Consider the following 20,014-nt stretch of genomic DNA (forward strand, 5'->3'; position numbering starts at 1 on the left):
GCTATAAAATCCTACGTCGCAGAAACGCATACAAAATAAAAGGCACTCGTAACTACCGGAAAAGTGACTCAGCCCCCTTGTGCAAAAAAATACAAAACAGGTTAACCCATATCATAATAACAAAAATGAAATAGAATAAATAAACATTAAAACACCACAAGTGAGCTTATGCACATAAAATGCTTTTAGTTCCCCACCCATCATTCAGGACTCGACTTGCTCCTAGGTTGCGCTTGCTCCTTGGTTATATCTCTCTCAGCGGCTCTGGGCCACGTCATAAAACATCAGCTGATACATGAGCTCTTTAAAAACATCATTTTACTCCGCATTAGCTCCAGGATTCTATCAAACTAAAAGGAAAACCCCTGGATCCCTTACCGCTCTAATACTGCTATTTTCCAGCGTCTGTTACAACCAACTGGTATATTTGCCAATGGCCATCCACCAAATATTAAGCATATGCCTTTTTATACTCCTTAATCCTCTGCAGTAAAATAAGGAAGCTCACAACCAATGGGCTATTCCCTCCTTAATTACACGGCTTCTGTAAATGCACAGTATTATCACTCACTCAATCACATCAGTTTTCACCCTACCACATATTGGTCAACTAATGTGACTGCAAACCAGGGTCAAAATCTGCAAAAAGGACACATAAACTTTATTGATTTAACTCGGCGGTGCACAGAATGATCACTCGGTACAGTGCATGCCGCTTAGTATTTTTGACCGATTTGCGTCAGAGCAAGATAGCAGTATTTTCAGACTTAGCCCCCACGCAGTTGTTCTTCACCTGGCCGCACGAGCCGAGAGATGGCTTGCTGACTACTGATCTTAATCCGCATTGGCTAGAATCTCCACCAAAAAAAACGTACTCACAAACTGCAGTTAACACAGCACGCAGGCTATTAAAAATATTAAGTGTGAGTGGATAATATGCTTAGATGTGATATTTTAGTTTATAGTCTTCCATGAAATGGTACATATTTGTATGACTACCACAAGAGCTAACAACTCTCGTAATGAGCGGCAGGGAAAAGTGTCCGGTTTGACGGCTCAGATCCTCCACAGATTTCAGATGGCTACTTTTGCTGACCACCAAGGAGAGTCACAGCTTATCTCGAACAAGTCTATAAATAGAAGTGAAGACTTGTGTGGGTTGGTACTGTCACTCTTGGAAACAGAAAAGCAAATAGCACATAGCAAATCGTGCAGAACTGATTTACGCATTCACAGTATTTAATTTGCAACTATCCATTTATACACATTTAAACATAATGTATATATTTATTCAAAAACGTTATGGTGTATTTGTGAATTTGTTTTATTTTGTACAGAATTTGCAGATTTCTATTAATTTTGTGTATTTTGTTTTACGTGTATGCTGTTGCACAAATAAAACTGCATGTTTCAGTAGCTACATTTGTAAATATCGATTCACTAGCTCAAAAAAAATCTGATTCTTTTTGACGTTATAGTAGCTGGTCCGGCCTGTAGGTATAGGTACATACTTGAGGCGAGGCGCAGTTCATCTCGAAATCCATTTATTTTTCCCCTCCCCCAATGCCTAGATCGCGCGAGACTAGGTTGAGCTCGAGAAGTCGGAGGAAAAAGCGTCGCAGCATTTGAACTACGGACAGTCAGTTAAAAGAAGGCATTTTCAATAGAAGCGAAAATCCGCAATCATGGCTGAAACTAATCCGGATCTTGGGGATAATGTTAAACAAGAAGAATCGTTAGATGCTTCTCCGGTCATCGGGGGAGATGAAGAGGCACTACAAGAAAACACAAATGGCGTTAAAACGTAACTCCTGTTTTATTGTACAGTCGTTGGTCGTTGTGGTTTGTAGCTAGCTAGCTTTAACTGTTCAAAGCCAGTCTCCATGTTTTTGCAAGCTAGCTAGTTATATTTAACGGCTCATATTAAAAGTATAAAATTGCTAGCGAGCTAATGTTTTGACGTTTGGTCTTAAGTTAGCGTTAACGTTAACGTTAAATACGTTCCTTAAGCGTGGTCGTTTTGGTTTAAAAATCTGCAGAACTCATGCTTTGTCGCTGGCTAGGATATCTGCATTTCCTAGCTAAGTCAGCTAGCTAGCGAGCTAACGCTCATTGACTAGGTTATAGTAGGCCTATTTACTGCTAGCTACTCCTAGCTAACTTGCTAAGAATATTTCTCCCACTTATGTAGCTAGCTATCTAGCTCCTAGTCGTTCTTCCTAGTTTATGCGTACGTTAATTTCCTAGCTGGCTACTTATATTGTATTTAATTTTAATGGAGCTAGACTGTGATTGTAGTAGCTAAGTTAATTACTAGCTGGATAATTTCCACACTAGTTTCGTAGCTAGCTAACGCTAACTAGCTAACAGTAGATTAGTTATTGGTTATTGGACGTAACAGAATTTTTGTTAGCTAGCTATGTTAACTAGAAGTTTGAATATATAGCTAAGTTACTTTAGTCTCGTGAAATGAGCTCCGCTAATGGTTAAGGTTACGTTGTAAATATCACACACACATTCGTATTATGCCATGCGACTATTTTTAATCCAGAACATTTTCATCAGAAATAGCTAGGCTTCTGTTGGCATTTCTTTTTAGAGCAACGTGGAGGAAAGTTTGTTCTGTAATCGGCATAAAGACAAATATCTGAGATTCCTTTGTTTACTATTTTTGATTTCTTGAGTTATAGTAGATTAGGGTTATCATAGATATCGGTCTGCTGTGGTAAACACTCGTTTTTTCATCTCTTTGTCTAGTGATGCAGAGGAGACTCCCAGGGAGAAGTCAGAGGCAAAAGAAAAAGAGAAATCCTCTGGTGGCCGAAAGTCCAATCGCTATCACCCCTATAAGGACAGGCATGGTGGACCTGGAGACAAGAAAGCTGCCCACCGAAATCGCGTGTTTATTAGCAATATTCCATATGATATGAAGTGGCAAGCAATTAAAGATCTAATGCGAGAGAAAGGTAACCTATGCAGAGATTGCGCCATGCACAAGTGCTGCGGTCCCTCTGTCACCCTAGTGTGGGGCTCCATCCTTATCATGTGTGAAATATAGAGGCAGATGATTAGTGTACAGATAGCAAGTTGAATTTGAAAAATGTGGACAGTGTTTCTTTTTTTTTCCTCTTGGCAGGAGTTATATACAGTTTTGGTTTGAATTTTTCCAGATAAAGATACCTTTGGATATTTTTGGCCTTGTATTTGTGATCAGCTCCAACATGTAACCTCTGATAATCAGTAGTAGCCATTTTACTGTTGAATCTTTTGTAAGGTGACAATGATGCTGAAAATTGATTTTATTTGCTTGTGTTCTACTTGAATTTGGTTCCTAAAATGTTTTAGAGGGATGGTAAAGGTTGGCGGTCACCTTAAAACAGTACTGTGCTTGCTTGAAAACGAACTGTTTTTGAACTCTGTGCACCTACATAGTTGAATATTGTTGAATAGCTGTTTGGTCTCTGATGTGCTAATTTACATTATGGGATGGTGGTGTTTTGGGTGAAGTTAGTTGAAGGTGATTAACTGGGCTTTTTTACCTGTAGTGTCGTACCCAGGCCTGCTGTGAAGACACCACCGGTGTTTTAAATGTGTTGTTTTCTTTGGTATTTTCCCTTTTGTATGTCTCGTAGTCGGTGAGGTTACATACGTGGAGCTCTTTAAGGATGCTGAAGGAAAGTCAAGGGTAAGTGATGGCAACTCTGCTAGGCTGTGTGAGGCGTTAAATGCCCTCCATAGCTTCATTCTCTAATGTGTTGAACAAGGGAACACACACCCGTGACTGGTACTCCACTGGTAATGGTTTTTTTGTGGGTAGCCTAGTCAGGATACTGTTGATGACTGCTGACCTTTTGACCTTGGAATGGTTTGTTGATGCTAAAGTGATTTTAGTGGGAAAAATCAAATGTTTATTTTACCTGAGCAACGAAAACTCCAGTTTATCTGGCTGTACTTTTTAATTGGTGGTTTCAAGTTTGGCTGGAGCTATATCTTCTAGGAAACATGATTTATTTGATGATTGGCCAGGTGTTTTATTGATCATTTTAAGACTTGATAATGCAATAAGAGACCTTCGACAGAAAGTGTATGTTAAGGGTAATTTATTTCTATTTAAGATTTGATGGGTTTTATTGTGTAACTTGCTTCATCTTTCAGCTTTCCTTCTTAAATCATGTCCATCTCTGTTTAAATTGCAAGTGTTTCATAAATGTCTTTTACAGGGATTATAAAATGCAATTTTAAGAACATGTAAATTCAAAATGTTACACTCAGAATATTTTACACTTTTTAAAGTCTGTAACCTTTTGTTCTGACGGGCAAACTATCTTCACTATCTTCACCCAGACAAATGATGCATTTTCACATTTCACATGACCTTGCTTTATAAAAAAAATCTCTTTGGTTTTTTATTTTTGTTTGTGTTCAATAATTCAAATTACAAGATATTTGAGCTACAAAAACAAGGTATTGGAGTTGGTAGAATATTACTTTCCAATTACCAATGCACTATTTGTCAATATATACTTTGTGCTCATCTTGTTTGACTGTATTAATTTGAGTGGTTCATTTATTCTCCTCTTCTGGCCTGTATGTGGAATCCTCCTGTACTGCTAACAGGGCTGTGGGTAAGAACAAACCTTATGGAAAGTAGTGTTTTTTTTCCCCTTAACATACTTTATTAAAGCATGGTTCTTCATTTTGTGGAAGTGATTCTCTTATGCTTTGTAGGGTGGTTGAATTCAAAGATGAGGAGTTTGTGAAGAAAGCGTTGGAGGTCATGAATAAGCATGATCTCAATGGCAGACCTCTGAACATCAAAGAGGTATGAAACCTTTTTTTACTTTACCATGAAATGTATACAATTTTAGTTCTTGGCTAGTTCTTGTTTGTGTTTGCTTTTGTCATGGATAAAAAAAATTGAATCATGTAGCTATAGATAATGTAATTTTCTTCTGAGTATGTGTTTACAAATACCTAAAGAGGTTCCTTTTTGCTTTTTTTTCTTGAATAATTAGTTTTGTAATGTAGCTGTGGCGATTAATTTTATACTATAGTGAGAGTAGTTGTCTGCCGTACAAGTATAAGAAATTGGTAGGGATGGGTATAGTTAAGAATTTATCGGTACTGAAATTGATACTGGTATTGCTCATCAATTCTGATATTTCAGTGCTCTGATACTGCCCTCCATAATTTAGGGCAATAAATAGATACAAGATAAATGTCAAAAGATTCAATGGTTATTTTGTTGCATGGTAAATTTTTATTTATTTATTTATTTTTGCAGAAAAACTAGTTCTTTCTTTCTTTACCTACATATCAGGGAGGAGTGATTGCTGCATATGTCTGGTGGTGATGTCTTAATGCTGCTTCACTATCATAAGATAGCACTCTGCCAAGCTCACCAGTGATCTTTTTCTTCGCAACTTTATACCAGACAGGCATGAGGATATTAGATAACGTGCCTCTGGAAGGGCCGTGGTCACTAGGGTCATCTCCCTACAGTTAACAACCGTAAGCAATACAAAATAGTTTTATTGGTTGCCAGGACACCTTTCACTTCACGCTCACACTACGTTCACTTACACTAGTTCACACTTGCACTACATTCACGATGATAGCAGGCGACCATTAATTTCCTATGTGAGTGTGCTTTTAAGTTGAAATTTCTCAGCAAGCTGCAAGTGACAGTTGACAAATCAAGTTGAATTTTTACAGCTTTATGCAAAACATTTTGGCACAGTAGTCTAAGTGGTTCCAGTTAATTCCACAAACCAATCAGTCGGGCATTGTCTGAGGTCCCAAGCCTCTTCTCCCAGAACATAGCTCAATAGTTGGCTAGCTTAGCCTGCATGCTAACCAGTTTTTAGTTAACTTGACCAGCTACAAGACTAAGCAGTTAGGGTTACAAATTATTTGAGTTTAAATGAATATATGTTAAAATGAAACTAATTACTTGAGCAATTTACTGCACATTTGCTTATCAGGAAGGAGGTAAACAGTGTACACTGCCGCATGCAAAAACATGAGCAGCCTGTAGCACACCCACAGAGACACGAGGTGACATTAGCGACTATGCTAGCTATTGTTTACCGGTCATATCTAGACTCCACTATAGTGAAGGGCTGTAAATCTTTCATAATAAAATTGGCCACATCCCTGTGATATTCTGCTGTTTGCAGGAGGGGAGATCTTCCCTCCTCTAGCAATGGAGAATGGGCTGGGTGTCTGGCTTCTGACAAAGTTGTGGCAGCTACTTGTCTGGAATTGTTTAGGAACATAAATTAGAAGACTTTTATTTATTTATTTATTTATTTTTTATATAAATATAAAGGCTTTACACGCAACTACAATTGTGCATATATTGCATTTAGTTGCATTTTCATTAAATTTAGTGAAGTGAGCCCACACTTTGGAATATTTTATCCTTGTAGCCATGATTAAATAGCATAGAATGATGCTTTGCATTCCAAACGGTTAAGAATATGGTTAGCCATTCTGAGTTATGCAAATTCTTATGTCACATGGAGCAGAGCACTCCTGTTACTGATCCAATTTAGCCGTAACCATTTAAAAATGTCAGCTATGTAAGAATACATTAATGTTAAATAAATACAGGTGTAACCACCATTTTGTCGTTGAAATTCAGTATTTCGGTATTAACCAGTCAGCAATCGGTAGCGATTTAGTACTGGCTCTCCATACCCATCCCTATAAATTAGTATATGTTATTATAAGAAATTTCAATTTGGCATGCACCACATTAACTATATTAATGCATCATCTTCAGAGATTTTGGTGAATACTGTATGTGATTTTAAGTGTATTATTTGGATCAGGATCCTGATGGAGAGCATGCACGACGAGTGCTGCAGCGGGGTGGGGGAATGTACCCTGGAGGCAGGGGGCAGGATGGGGGTCCAGGAGGAATGAGTCTGCCTCCCTCCATTGTTAACAATCCCAACATCCCCCCTGAGATCATCAGTGCGCTACAGGCGGGGAGACTCGGGTCCACAGTTTTTGTGGCCAACGTAAGACAAATCTCTCTCACTTTCCTACTTATGCTTTGTCCAACCAAGCTGCACCTGAGCTTGGATGTTCATGTTTTTAGAGTGCGCCAACTAAATTGAGTCACACCTTAAAGAATAGGAACCGTTTTCCCTACACCTTGTAAGACTGCTTGAGCACCTTAATGGTGTATTTAACATTAATTTTAGTGGAAATAGTACTTTCAGATTAACATGGATGTATCTTGAAATGTAAGTATTCCATCTGTAATGGAAGGTGTTTTTGCGGTTTGGTACAGCTGCACTGGAGATTACCTGTAGCCTGTGTTCTTATAGTTAGCTTTCCTGTGTCTAATACTTACTCGGTGCTGGAACATACAGTGACTGGTCTGTAAACTTGCAGTAATTCCTGAGATAATTACAAACTAAAAATAGTTTAAAATCATCAAATCAATTGCTTGGAAATCCCTTTAATCCTCATTTAATCCTATGCAGTTTGATGACCAGACTTTGCTTTATGTGTAGTTGGATTTTAAGGTGGGCTGGAAGAAGCTGAAGGAGGTGTTCAGTATGGCTGGAGTGGTTAAGAGGGCAGATGTGAAGGAGGATAAGGATGGCAAGAGCAGAGGCATGGGCACTGTCACCTTTGAACAACCACTTGAGGCTGTGCAGGCCATCTGTATCTTTTACACTTCTGCAACGCATGTGTATTTGTCAGAATACTGTATTCTTTCGTTTTTATATTTCTTAACCATGGCAACCAGCCATGTTCAATGGTCAGATGCTGTTTGACAGACAGATGCATGTTAAAATGGTGAGTTGTTTTGAACTTGGGTTTCATGCTTCTCGCAGGTAGCCAAATGGTGGTGGTTAAATTCTGTTGAAGGATTTAACTTTAACCCAAATGAGTTGTAGTGATTTGGTAAGCATGATTTATGCATTTGTTTGTATACCTTACTTATAGGATGATAAGTCTCTTCCACCAGATGACTTCCGTCCGGTTGAGAAGCCACCTCAGTTGCCCAGTAAGAGTTTCTGCATCTTTTTTTCTTTCATTGTCCCTATTTTTACATTTCATTGTTTGTTTTGATATGAAAAGTCAACAATTAGAAGAGTGATTTTATGAAAACCAAAAATACTGTGCTGCATGCTCAAACTCCTATAACTCTGGTAGAAGGTAGGGGTGGCGCCAGATCCAATATTCAAAGTTTTTACAAATATTTAAAGGTTCTGGCAAGAAGAAAAAGTCAAATAGCTGGTATTCCTTTTAACTGAGTTTATTATAATGTTGATTATCTCTTGTTTTCGTGTTGGACCTGCATTATGAGAAGCAGAGTTTGTAGGACTAGGAGATTAGCCTATGTTACCTTTGCCAGCGTAGTTACTAGCTAGCCAGTCCACCTACATGTTGTGGTCATTGTTCAGTCAGTCTGTCACAACAGCTGCAGATTTCACACTGGAGAAATGTTGTGCAATTCATAGCTATTCTAGCAAAGTTCCTGTGTTGCTATTTCCACTTGGAAGATGCAGTGAAGCTTTTTTGGCCAGGAGATGATTAGGCTAGCATTTGCCTGTTAGCCCTGAAACCTAGGCCAAGTTATTGGCAGTGTAGATTGCTTTGAATTGCAGCTGCACATATAAACAAGGATTGGCATGTTTGCATAGCTTGTTCGGCTACTCTCCTTTTTACAGATCTATAGCAAGGTAGTGCTGCTGTCTACTAGTAAGTTACCTCCAGACTTATCAGTGTATTTTTGATAGCAGGAACAAGTCATGCAGAGTCTGTCACCCACAGTTACAAGGTCTGTGCTGAATTGAACCAGAACAACTCAGTGTTAAGGGATTAGTTACACAAATTAGTTACTAATGAGCTAATGGAGCAAATATTATGAAGCTAATTGGATGGTACAACAATGCTACTTTCACCAAATCTTAGAGGAAATGTGATTGAGCAGTGACTTTATATTAGATCAAGCCTCATAAAATAGGAAAATATGAATAACTTCATGGGTGCAAGTGAATCGTTTTGCGAAACGTTTTAGCTAGCAAGCTAGATGTTTGAATGAGGAAGGAAATGTTTCTGATGTGAAGGGTAAATCCTTAGTGATTTCGTGGTTGTTTATTGGACAGTTACACACATTCATCAATAACAGTGATTAGATGGATAAGGCATGAGGAACACATAAATCACACAGTGAGAGGCAGATGATGTGTGTCTTAACCTATATATCTAACCTCTCATAGGCTCTTTTACTCTGACAAACTTGAAATGGCAGATTCAGGATATATTGGTCATATTTCTGCACTGTATTATCACAAAGATATAAAAAATATTTAGCGACTTCAAAGCGGACACGCCAGAGCTTGAGCCAACCGCACTGGGTTAAACAAAGCCTCCTGTCTGAGTTTACTGAGATGAATGTAATAAACAGGCAATGCCAACAACTACTGCTTCTGTGCCTTTGTTAAAAATACCAGAGCCCATGAATCCAGGAATGTTGAGGTGTGTATTCAAAACATAGGTTAACAATGGCAACCAGACAGCAATGATTCACAAAAGAAGCAGTGATGGGCCGTCACGCAGAGCAGGAACCATTTAGCAGATGTCCAAACAGCAGGTAATAAATGTGAAGATATGGGCATTACCTGGTCCTGGTCCTGACATGAGCCATATCTACTCCCAATAGCTCTGTGTGGCTCCCAACTGGACTAGCTAACACAAGGCAAGGTAGTTCTGGTCATGAAGAACCCCAACAAGGGACAAGCACCATCCAGTTACAGATGAGTAACCTGCCTGAACAGCATTTGCAGTGTGCATTATCCTGCTGATCAGTGGCCACTGCCTTTAGGCAATACCGTTGCCATGAACTGGCTCTGCACTAATGTTTAGGGAGGTGGGATTCACATGCCAGGTACCACGGTTTCTCAGAAGAACATTGCATCACAATGCCTCAGCTCTCAGCTTGCATGACTTCTTCCCATAGTGCAACTTGGTGCAATCACCCCAGGTGAGTGAGACTCATGCCTGGCCGTACAAATAATGTAGGAAATAACCTTATGCAACAGACCAGGCCACCTTCTTCCATTGCTTATGGTTCAGTTCTGATACTCATATGTCCATTGTATGTACTTTTCACAGTGGACAGGGTCAACACGGGCACTCTTACTAGTCTACGCAGCCCCATATGCATCTTGATAGATGCCATTGTGTTGAGAGAATGTTATTCACTTATTCTGTCAGTGGTTTTAATGTTGTGGTTGATAGGTGTTGTGGTTGATTGGGACCCCAAAACTGGTTCTAGGAATGTCCAGCAGGTCCCAGGAATGATAACATTGACCTCACTCTCAAGGAATGCAGTCCTAATATTGATAAATATTGCAGAATGTTTGTGGGAGGTGGTTGTGTATTTGTTTTGTATTTTTGATGGTTTGTATGTATGTGTGTTTTCAGGAGGTCTGGGGGGAGTTGGAATGGGTTTGGGCCCAGGTGGGCAGCCAATCAACACCAACCGACTGAGTGGTGGAGGGATGGGATCAATGGGTCCTGGAGGTTAGAACGCTTACTTGTGCAGGCACACCCTTTTTGTTAACACATTTAGCAGTCATTGATTAATGGGAGTAAACATAAGCTCACATAAAAAAATGAGACCTTTTGAGATGTTTTTGATTTTGGTTTTTAAGTGGTTCTCTGTGTAGATATAAGTGTTGGCAGTAGCAGTATTCTGCAGTTTTGTTTGTATCTGGCCTTAATATCTGTGTTTTTAAATAGCAATATAATTATCTTAAACCTTAGGAAGTCTTATTAATAAGTACATTTTCAATTGTTGAACACATTTGGTAAGCTTCATAGTTGAAACACAGTTCGGTCCTAAATGGTTTAATACATTTTAAATGAGAAGAGTAAAGCCATAGAGGCATGGGGAGGTTAGTCGACCAGACAGGAATGTGGCTGCCCTTACTTGTTCTACTCAAGCCAATGCTTTGCATTAATGTATTGGTTAGTAATGTGAGGGTTCTTGTGGTTTCAGTAACTCATTATTTGGCTTTTAAGAATAGACAACTGAACACGTTCATAAATACTTCATGCATTCACAATTATTTAAAATGCTTTTGAATTTGAAGAATAAATGTTTTCCATGACAATAATATAGGATACTACAGTCATGGCCAAATGTTTTGAGACTAGCACAGATTTTGGATTTCAAAGTTTGCTGCTTCAGTTTTTATGTTGGCAATTTGCATTAACTCTAGCTTGTGAAGAGCGAACAGATGAATTGCAATTAATTGTAAAGTCATTGCCATGAAAAATGAACATAATCACACAAATTTCTGCATTCCAGCCACTGCGTTTCAGCACTGTCACAAAATGGCCTGCTAACATCATTTCAGTGATTGTTCTTATTACTTCAGGAAAAAGTTAATTGAACCATTTATCGAATCAGTATCTTCACTGCAACTGAACCTCTCTCTTTGAAGAAGGCTTCAGGGGGACCAAGAAAGTGTCAAGTCCATCTCCTAAAGAGGATGCAGCTATGAGATCAAGTCACTAACAGTATCTGTACACACAGATAGGCGAAGGCTTTTGGGGGATGGCTTGGTGTTGAGAAGGGCAGCAAAGTTGCCACTTATCTCCAAGAAGAACATCAAGGACAGAGTGACATTCTGCAGGAAGTATAGGGATTGGACTGAAGAGGACTGGGCCAAAGTTATTTTCTCTGATGATGCCACTTTCAGACTGTTTGGGACAAATGATCGTCTGTGTCACGCCAACAGTGAGGCATCCTGAGACCATTTGTGGGTGTGCTTCTCATCTAAGGAAATGGGTTTGCTAAAAATTTTGCTTAAGAACTCTGCCACGAATAAGGAATGGTATCAAAACATCCTCCAAGAGCAACTTCTCTCAACGATCCAGGAGCAATTTGAAAAATGCATTTTCCAACATGACTGAGCACCCATGTCCCAAGGCAAAAGTGATAACCAAGTAGTTCAGTGAACAAAACATTGAAATTTTGGGTCCATGGCCAGGAAACTCCCCAGATCTTAATCCTATTAAGAACATGTGGTCAATCCTCAAAAAGAGGATGGACAAACGAACAAACAAACTTATCAAACCCAAGCACTGATTAGGCAAGAATGGGTTGCCATCAGTCGAGATTTTTCCCAGAAGCTGATGTCCAGTATGCCAAGACGAATTGCAGACGTCTTCAAAATGAAGGATCAACACTGTAAATATTAAGTCTTTGCTTAAACTGGATGTATTTGTCAATAAAAAGTTTTTTTAAAAACTTATGCTTAAAATTGTACTTCACGCTACCATATATAAACATTTGACAAAAGGATCTAAAAAAAAAAACAAACTGAGGCAGTAAACTTTGTGAAAACCAAAATTTGTCAGTCTCAAAACCTTTGGCCATGACTATACATCTGTTCAGGTATATATTTTTCGTAATACTGATTTTAAAAAATAGCATTTTAAAAATTGCTTTTATGTGGACTGAACCTTAAATATGTAATGTTGATGCTTAATGTGTATGTTTTGGGAAATATTTTTGCAGGGCTACCGAGCCCATTACTTGCCATTAAGTATAGAAATCAACACTAAGTTCATAGGTGTTGGGTGTATTCCAGGAACATGCATACTAATAAATATGTAAGTCCCTCTCAATTGGAGCAGCCAGAAAATGCAATAAATGTAAGAGTCTAGGTAAACATTTTATTCCTTGCACTGTTGAGGTAAAGTGGCAAAGCCAGATAAGTTTGACTACCTAATCAAATATGTTGAATGTGTTTGAAAACAATATTTGCCATTGAATGAAACGCTGAATAAACTGACATAGATTACTGTATAAAAGTTAAGATATTAATTATGCAAGTTGCAAGTTTAACTATGATTTTGTCTGTTTAGGTATGGATGGAGGTGGCTATGGAGGCATGAACAGAATGGGAGGTACGAGATGACTAAGGACATTTTCACACTTGTCCCTATTTGAGGAAAGGGTTTATCGCTGGTTAGCTTTCACAAACAAGAACTCCATTTTAACCTTGGCTTGATGGTAGGATCAATGGTAGGATTAGCTTCATTCGTCATTTATTTTGCCTGTATACAAATACTCAGGCGGCAAGGAACAGTGCTTTTGGGATGCACAGACTTTCACCATGCAGGAGCATCTGCAAACAAGGAGTTATTCTCATTTAAGATGATTTTTGCATTGTATGTCTGTAGGTTGGCTTTTTTCCCCCCTGTAAAATATACTTATGGTGCTGTGCAAAAAATTTTAGGTACCTGAGAAAAATGGATTAAAAAAACTTTATCTGGACAGAAAGTGTTTTATTTACTATGAAAATTCATGAAGCTTGAAAAGAATGCAATAAGTTGAAGCAGTCACTTTACAAAGTGAATCAATTATGCAGCCCCACACACGGCATTGGGAGCAGATTACTTCCACACTTGCTGCTCATTTCTTCAGAGCTTGCTAAAAATGAACCCCAGACCACTGATTTCAGAAGGACCAGAGACTAGTATTCTGGACCGAGCTCTTTCACACTTGACCAAATTTACCAAACTCACAGAGCAAGCAGACATGGGTCTGGGGAAAAGCTGTAGTGTGAAAACGCTATAATTTTTATTTAAGCTTCTGTTTTTGATCCAGTCGTACACTGATCAATAATCAACCCTGTGTGTGTGTGCGCGTGTGTGTGTGTATGTGTTTGAATGTTGCAGGAATTGGTGGTGGATTTGGGGGCATGGATGGAGTGGGTGGGATGGCTGGATTCGGAGCCAGAGACATGGCACCCATGGGTAGAATGGGAGGTAAAGCTTTCTTCTCTGTTTTGTCAGTCAGTTTTCTTGGCTCTTTTTGTCCTTGTAGCTATGACTTACTGAGTTCTGTGTTTTGTCAGACATGTATCGGTCAGGTATGGGGGGGATGGATCGGGACTTTAGCCGGAGTGAGATGGGGATGAACCGGTCTTTTGGTGACTCGTTTGGAGGACTGGGTAAGTAGAGCATGTACACACATCTCCTGTCTCATACACTTGCATCTCTAGCACACACAGTCACGTGTGGTGTCTTTAAAGTGTGGACATGCCTTTGAAAAGATGTTGGTGTGTCTACTTCTGTTAGCGTATATGTACATGCTCTTATATGTGTATTTCGTTTGTGCTGAAAGGCTGTTTTTCCCCAATAGGTGGTGGAATGGGAGGCTATGGGGGAGGCATGGGAAGTGCTGGCATGGGACCCATAGGGGCAGGATTAGGTACATACATGTTCACCTTTTAAACACTTTCACACCAAAATGGGGGAGCACAGGGAGTAATTGTAAGCCTGCAAGATATACATATCTATATATATATATACACACACACACACAGAGTTTATATATTAACATTCTAAACACCACACTGAAACATCTCTCTATCATGGAGTTTCATCTAACCCCATTGACCTTGTGAACATCATATGAAATCTTCAGCAATGCTGCTATGCCAGATGCACTCATACGGGCTAAAGAGTGACAATATGTACCTGTAAGGTGGCTTTATCTGATAAAGTGGCCAGAGAGTGTAGATGCACGTCACAATTGCCATGACACTACTGTTGTCCAATCACTGCTTTGTGACATTTAGCCTGCACATTTGCTGTTGCTTCTCTCAAGAATGCAATTAAAATCAAACATACTCCTGCATTTTATATATGTAGAGACAACACAGAAATACATTGAGATGCAATACGATAAAATGAATGGGCATTAAATCTTTAAAGTGGATACATTTGAGCCTTATGTAAGATAGCCAGCTATGTACCAAGTAGCATTGCTAGCCAGCTATCAGACAATTATCATTAGCAAACAGCCTAAATTAACTTATAACTAAAGTGTCTTATTCCTGTAGCAGGTAGTTTAGCTTGTTTCAAACATTTCTTGAAAAGACATAAATTAATTGCATAATTCCATGAAATAAGATGAAATGTCTGCCAAAAATGAATAAGTTAAATATTTTAATGTTTGTTACTGTATTTTATTATATAAAATCAAATGTATATAGACGTTAGAAGCTTCTAATTAAAGTGACTGATAAGTGTATAGCTCTGCAACCATTTCTGTAAATTGTCACAAATTGGTAGTACAGCTATAATGATATTGATCTGACCTTATATTGGTAACCCCCCCGACTAGTAATGGACTATTTTAACACCCAAATAGACATTAACATTGGTTTACAATAATTAATGACAAAATGAATCTCAAAATAATTTACATGAGGTGTATGGTTACACTGTTGCAGTATCTCAAAATGTACCATTTGAACATTTTATCTGAATTAAAAGCATTAGAATTACATTATAATTTTATACAAGCTATAGTTAAACATTACCTATTATTCAGGTCTACATTGCGCAGTTTGTGAAGAACGTAAAACTAAGTCTTAATTTCTACAGACTGCTGCAGCTAAATGTACATATATGGCTGTTCGGAGTTCTCAAGTCCTGTTATTATTTCTGTGTGCTCTGGAGAAAGAAGTATTCGGTCGTAGAACTGGATACCAGTTTATCGTTGCATAAGTCACATTTGAATGATTCAGAAATCTTAGTTTTTGTTTCCCCTGCCTGCAATGTCATCAGAATGCATATTCCACTACCATCCCCTTACACAATGATTGTCTGCTATGTTAAGACTGTTTGGGTGTAAAATTAAACAGTAATGGTTAAGTACGTGAAAACTTGTGCCCATGTCAAAGATGCTAAGAAATAATTATGGTCTATATTATATATTGATTGTAACATTAAATATGTTGTGTATTTTAAACATATAATTTCAGTCTAGCTGAATTGTAACCTTTGGAGGTAATGACAAGGTTAACATATTTTAGCTTACTTTGTTATTCAGAAGTCAAAAACTGACTTTGTTAACATTTAACAAAGCAAACTTCATACACACTTTTGTGATTATTAAATGAGTACAATGTAATTATACTATTGCAATCTGCTTTTGGTTCAGTATACCCAATCAAGCCATCAAAAAAATGATCTAGGTGTCCTAGAAATCATTCCCTTGTCTTAATAAATACAATGTTTCACATTGAGCTATAATGTAGCTTGAGCTATAATAGTAAATAAATCTAACAAATATACCAAACTTTTTATTTTTTCATTGTTTTGTTGAGGAAACAAACATTGGAATGTTTGCTGATGGTCAATGGAAAATTTGAAGCTTAGAAATTCTGCGTGTACAAGGTGTTCTAAACATTGTACAAATGTATTCTAAAATTAATGAGTATTAAGTTGTTAGTTAATGGTAAATCTTGAGAGCTGTACTGTTTTAAGCACATTTAATTTGTCATTATCCCAATGTTATTGATGACATTAAACTTAGCTACAGTAACAGCTGCTACAAATAGGATTAGCAATCTGTAAAGAGTATAAACTAGCACATTTTTTTTCATTTCATTTAACGTTACCCAGCTAATGTAATTGTTCTCATGAACAATTTCCATGTCCTTGTTACCTTGAGTCCTAGACTAGACAGATTCCAAGTGATGACACCAAATTCTTTAATTAATTTTCTTGAGACTGGTCTCGTGTACTACAACAATATGTCCAGATATGGTGCAGTGAAACAAAACTGATCAGAGCTTTGTAGCCTGACTTGTACATGGAGATGTGAAGTCAATGACTAATTTAATTATTAGTATTTAATTATTATGCATTTAATTATGCCACTACAGGTATATATTACTAAGTGTTTTAGCCTGTGTGTTTGTCAGTGACTGCTATTAACATCATTGGTGATTGTGGTGGCTGTTCTTTTGTATGGGCTCTTTTTGTGTGTGTGTGTGTGTGTGTGTGTGTGTGTGTGTGTGTGTGTGTGTGTGTGTGTGTGTGTGTGTGTGTGTGTGTGTGTGTGTGTGTGTGTGTGTGTGTGTGTGTGTGTGTGTGTGTGTGTGTGTGTGTGTGTGTGTGTGTGTGTGTGTGTGTGTAGGAGGTGGTATAGGCAATATGGGCATGGACCGCATGGGTGGTGGTTTTGACCGGATGGGCAGTAACATGGAAATAAACAGGGGTATTGGCCAGTACGGCACTAGCTCTGCTCACATTGGCAGTGGCATGTTGGACAGAGGGGCAGGATCAAAAGCAGGCTGCCAGATCTTTGTAAGAAATGTAAGTATGGATGAATGGGTGATGTGCATGAGTCCTCACATTACAGTGGTCATTGGTCCCGCCCCCCCTGGATTTCTCAACACTGCTCTTTGTACACAGCTGTCCTATGATCTCACTTGGCAGAAACTAAAGGAAAAATTCAGCCATTGTGGTAAGTGTTATGCATGAGCGCACAAACTATATTGTTACATTTTTGCAAGTACACAAATTGGGTGGAACAATTTTGTGAATGTTGCATTTTATATATTGTATTTATTGGTCCGTAATCTGGATATTTTAATGCATTTAAACAAGTAATGAGTTATGTTTGTGTTCATGTCCAATTTATTTTCTGACTTAGGCTGAGGTACAATACAAGATTTTGGCCTTGATTTTCAGTCTAGCTAAGTCTGAGCTAGTTGTCTCTAGTCTGCAGATTTTGGTTCAGTCAGGGGGCACATGCTGAGACTTTCCTGTGGATCAAGATTTAGAGAAGTTGGCAGACCTCAAACTTTTGACTTTTTTTTGTTTTTCTGGGGTTTTTTTTGTTTTTGAGGACCCACTATACTAGCAAATTATAAGGGTTGTCAATAGCCAGTGAAGTGTTAGAGCAAAAAGGTAAACACAGAACGTAAACAGCAAACGTGTTCATGTGTGCAGGGGACCTCCTATTATCAAGGACAATTTGGACATTTTCACACGAGTTTTTTTCCAGACCCAGGACTGCTTTCTCTGTTCAAATGTAAATGCTCTTTTAGGCTGTAGACATCACACTCAAACTCATGAGTGAGTCATGCAGTTGTGTTGAAATATCTGATTTTCGTTGTAATGCAGGAAAATTTGGGGGAAAACAATTCTTAGATATGTGCCTTAACTGCAAATTGGAGAGTTAAGTGCCAGGACTCTTTCTGTTGCTATGAAGACATGTTAAATGCGAACATTGCATTTCTGACCTGCACAGGTTCACCATTTGATTTTTGTTGTGGATTTAAATTTATTTACTGCTCAACTGTGGGCTGTTAGCTTAGTATTGCAGGCTAGCCTGGCAAGGCTAAGTTACAAAGCATTTAAAAGCATTTGTCTTAAGTCCATCCATGAAATTTGTAAAAAAAAAAAAAAAAAAAAAAAAAAAAAAATTGGCCCCAGGCCATTACTTATGTTGAGTCCTGTCTGATTGCTGGTCCTAGAGTTTGTTTCAAGCGAACCCCTGTGCATACGTTCACATACTGAAGCTATCCACTCCCAGCACCGCATGTGGTGTTGCATGACTGGTTCATTTTGTAATGGGACTGCGTTGATTTATTGTGTTAGTTCCCTTTTTCAAGTTGCATGATGGGGAGGAAAGGATTGCAGTGTATTTTCATGTAGGCTAGTCATATGATGGCACATGTTCTTATTATTCTGCATCAGTATATACCAGAATTTCATACAACTGGAGCAAGGTTATTGTAATAAGCTCATCTTTGTGAAGCAAAATGCTTGCATGCATAGCAAAAAACCTACAGGAACAGCTCCTTTGCATGTGCTTCTGCTTGGTGAAAATCCATGTATCCAAAACGTGCTGATCTTCACTGCTTCAGTTTTTTTTTTTTTTCAGGGAAAATAATAAGCAGGATCAAAGTCTAACATTTCTCAAACTTGTGCTCAAGAAAAGTGAGATGGAATTGTGCAGTTGATCCTTGGTTTGAGTGGAATTCTTCTTTGTGAAAATAAACCAGCAATAATGAAACCCTCCCCCAGATGATCAAGTATTGGACTGAACTATTTGATTATGCCCAAAAAATTACTACAAGCATGCAGATAAAGGGGGGGGGGAAATGGGCTGCACCTCACCCAGAAATGTTTTTGCAGTTTCTTTGTTTTTTGATTCAATGTAAATGGTGGCACAAACAACAGTAAGAAGTTGTACTATGTTTATATCTGAGCCTCCTAGCTATGTGCTAAGTGTCTGTTTCACCTAATTCTAACCCATTATGTTTACAATCCAGTAGTGTGTGATATGCTGAAAAACTCACTTGGGTCATTTTTAAAAATCCATTAGGACTATAAACATTGTGTAGTGTCTCCAAGGCTTTATGTAGATAAATCCTTTATTTTTCATTCCAGGTCAGGTGATGTTTGCAGAGATCAAGATGGAGAATGGGAAGTCTAAAGGCTGTGGGACAGTCCGGTTCGATTCTCCAGAGAGTGCTGAGCAGGCCTGTAGGCTTATGAATGGCACCAAAATAAACGGCAGAGAGGTGGATGTGCGCATTGACCGTAATGCATAACATAAAAACACTTATTGAGTTCATAAGGCCACCCTCTACTCCATCATCCCCAACTGTAACCTTTCAGACCTTTGTTTTGTTTTAAAAACACTTTTCTGAACTTTTGGACTGTCGTACACACCTCCCCACCCTACCCCGAGTGTGAATATGAACATCGACAGACTCCACTAGTGGATGTGTATAATGTTTAAGTACCATGACGTCTTCTTTTTTTTTCCCCTTCTTTTTTTGTAAACTCTTTTTAATTTGTGGATTACCAGTTTATTGGAATGGAAAAAAAATAAACTTTTTAATTTTTAAGCTTTGTTGTCCTCAATCTATGGATCAAAGTGTTGGCTACAACATTTTTTTTTTTGTAAGTTTTAGAGATTTAAGGTTCAAAGACTAATAAAACACAAAAATACCTGATAAATGGATTGCCTCTGTTCTTAAACCTATCAAATTTGAAAGAGGTCTGCAGTTAAACCTTATATTTGGGAAAACCTAAAAGCAAGCACATATAGGAGGTGGCCACTTTTGAAATACAACAGGCTAACCTCAAGCTTTTACTTGACATGGTTCCTTATAATTTAATGTTATATAAAGCCACATATGGTCTTTTTAAA

General features: G+C 38.3%; 1 protein-coding gene across 1 annotated transcript; it reads left to right on the forward strand.

Moving 5' to 3' along the window:
- The first annotated feature begins 1,594 nt into the window (after window positions 1–1,594).
- On the forward strand, window positions 1,595–19,709 carry myef2 (myelin expression factor 2). Its single transcript, XM_035525176.1, has 17 exons — window positions 1,595–1,804; window positions 2,758–2,966; window positions 3,633–3,685; window positions 4,618–4,625; window positions 4,729–4,822; window positions 6,837–7,028; window positions 7,530–7,683; window positions 7,769–7,818; window positions 7,969–8,029; window positions 10,456–10,554; window positions 12,910–12,951; window positions 13,726–13,815; window positions 13,905–14,000; window positions 14,192–14,260; window positions 16,982–17,160; window positions 17,260–17,311; window positions 19,246–19,709. The coding sequence occupies exons 1-17, from the start codon at window positions 1,686–1,688 to the stop codon at window positions 19,407–19,409; spliced, it is 1,731 nt and encodes a 576-aa protein (XP_035381069.1). The 5' UTR covers window positions 1,595–1,685; the 3' UTR covers window positions 19,410–19,709.
- The last annotated feature ends 305 nt before the right edge of the window (window positions 19,710–20,014 follow it).

Source organism: Electrophorus electricus, chromosome 4 (assembly GCF_013358815.1).
Source record: "Electrophorus electricus isolate fEleEle1 chromosome 4, fEleEle1.pri, whole genome shotgun sequence".
Lineage (NCBI taxonomy): Eukaryota > Metazoa > Chordata > Actinopteri > Gymnotiformes > Gymnotidae > Electrophorus > Electrophorus electricus.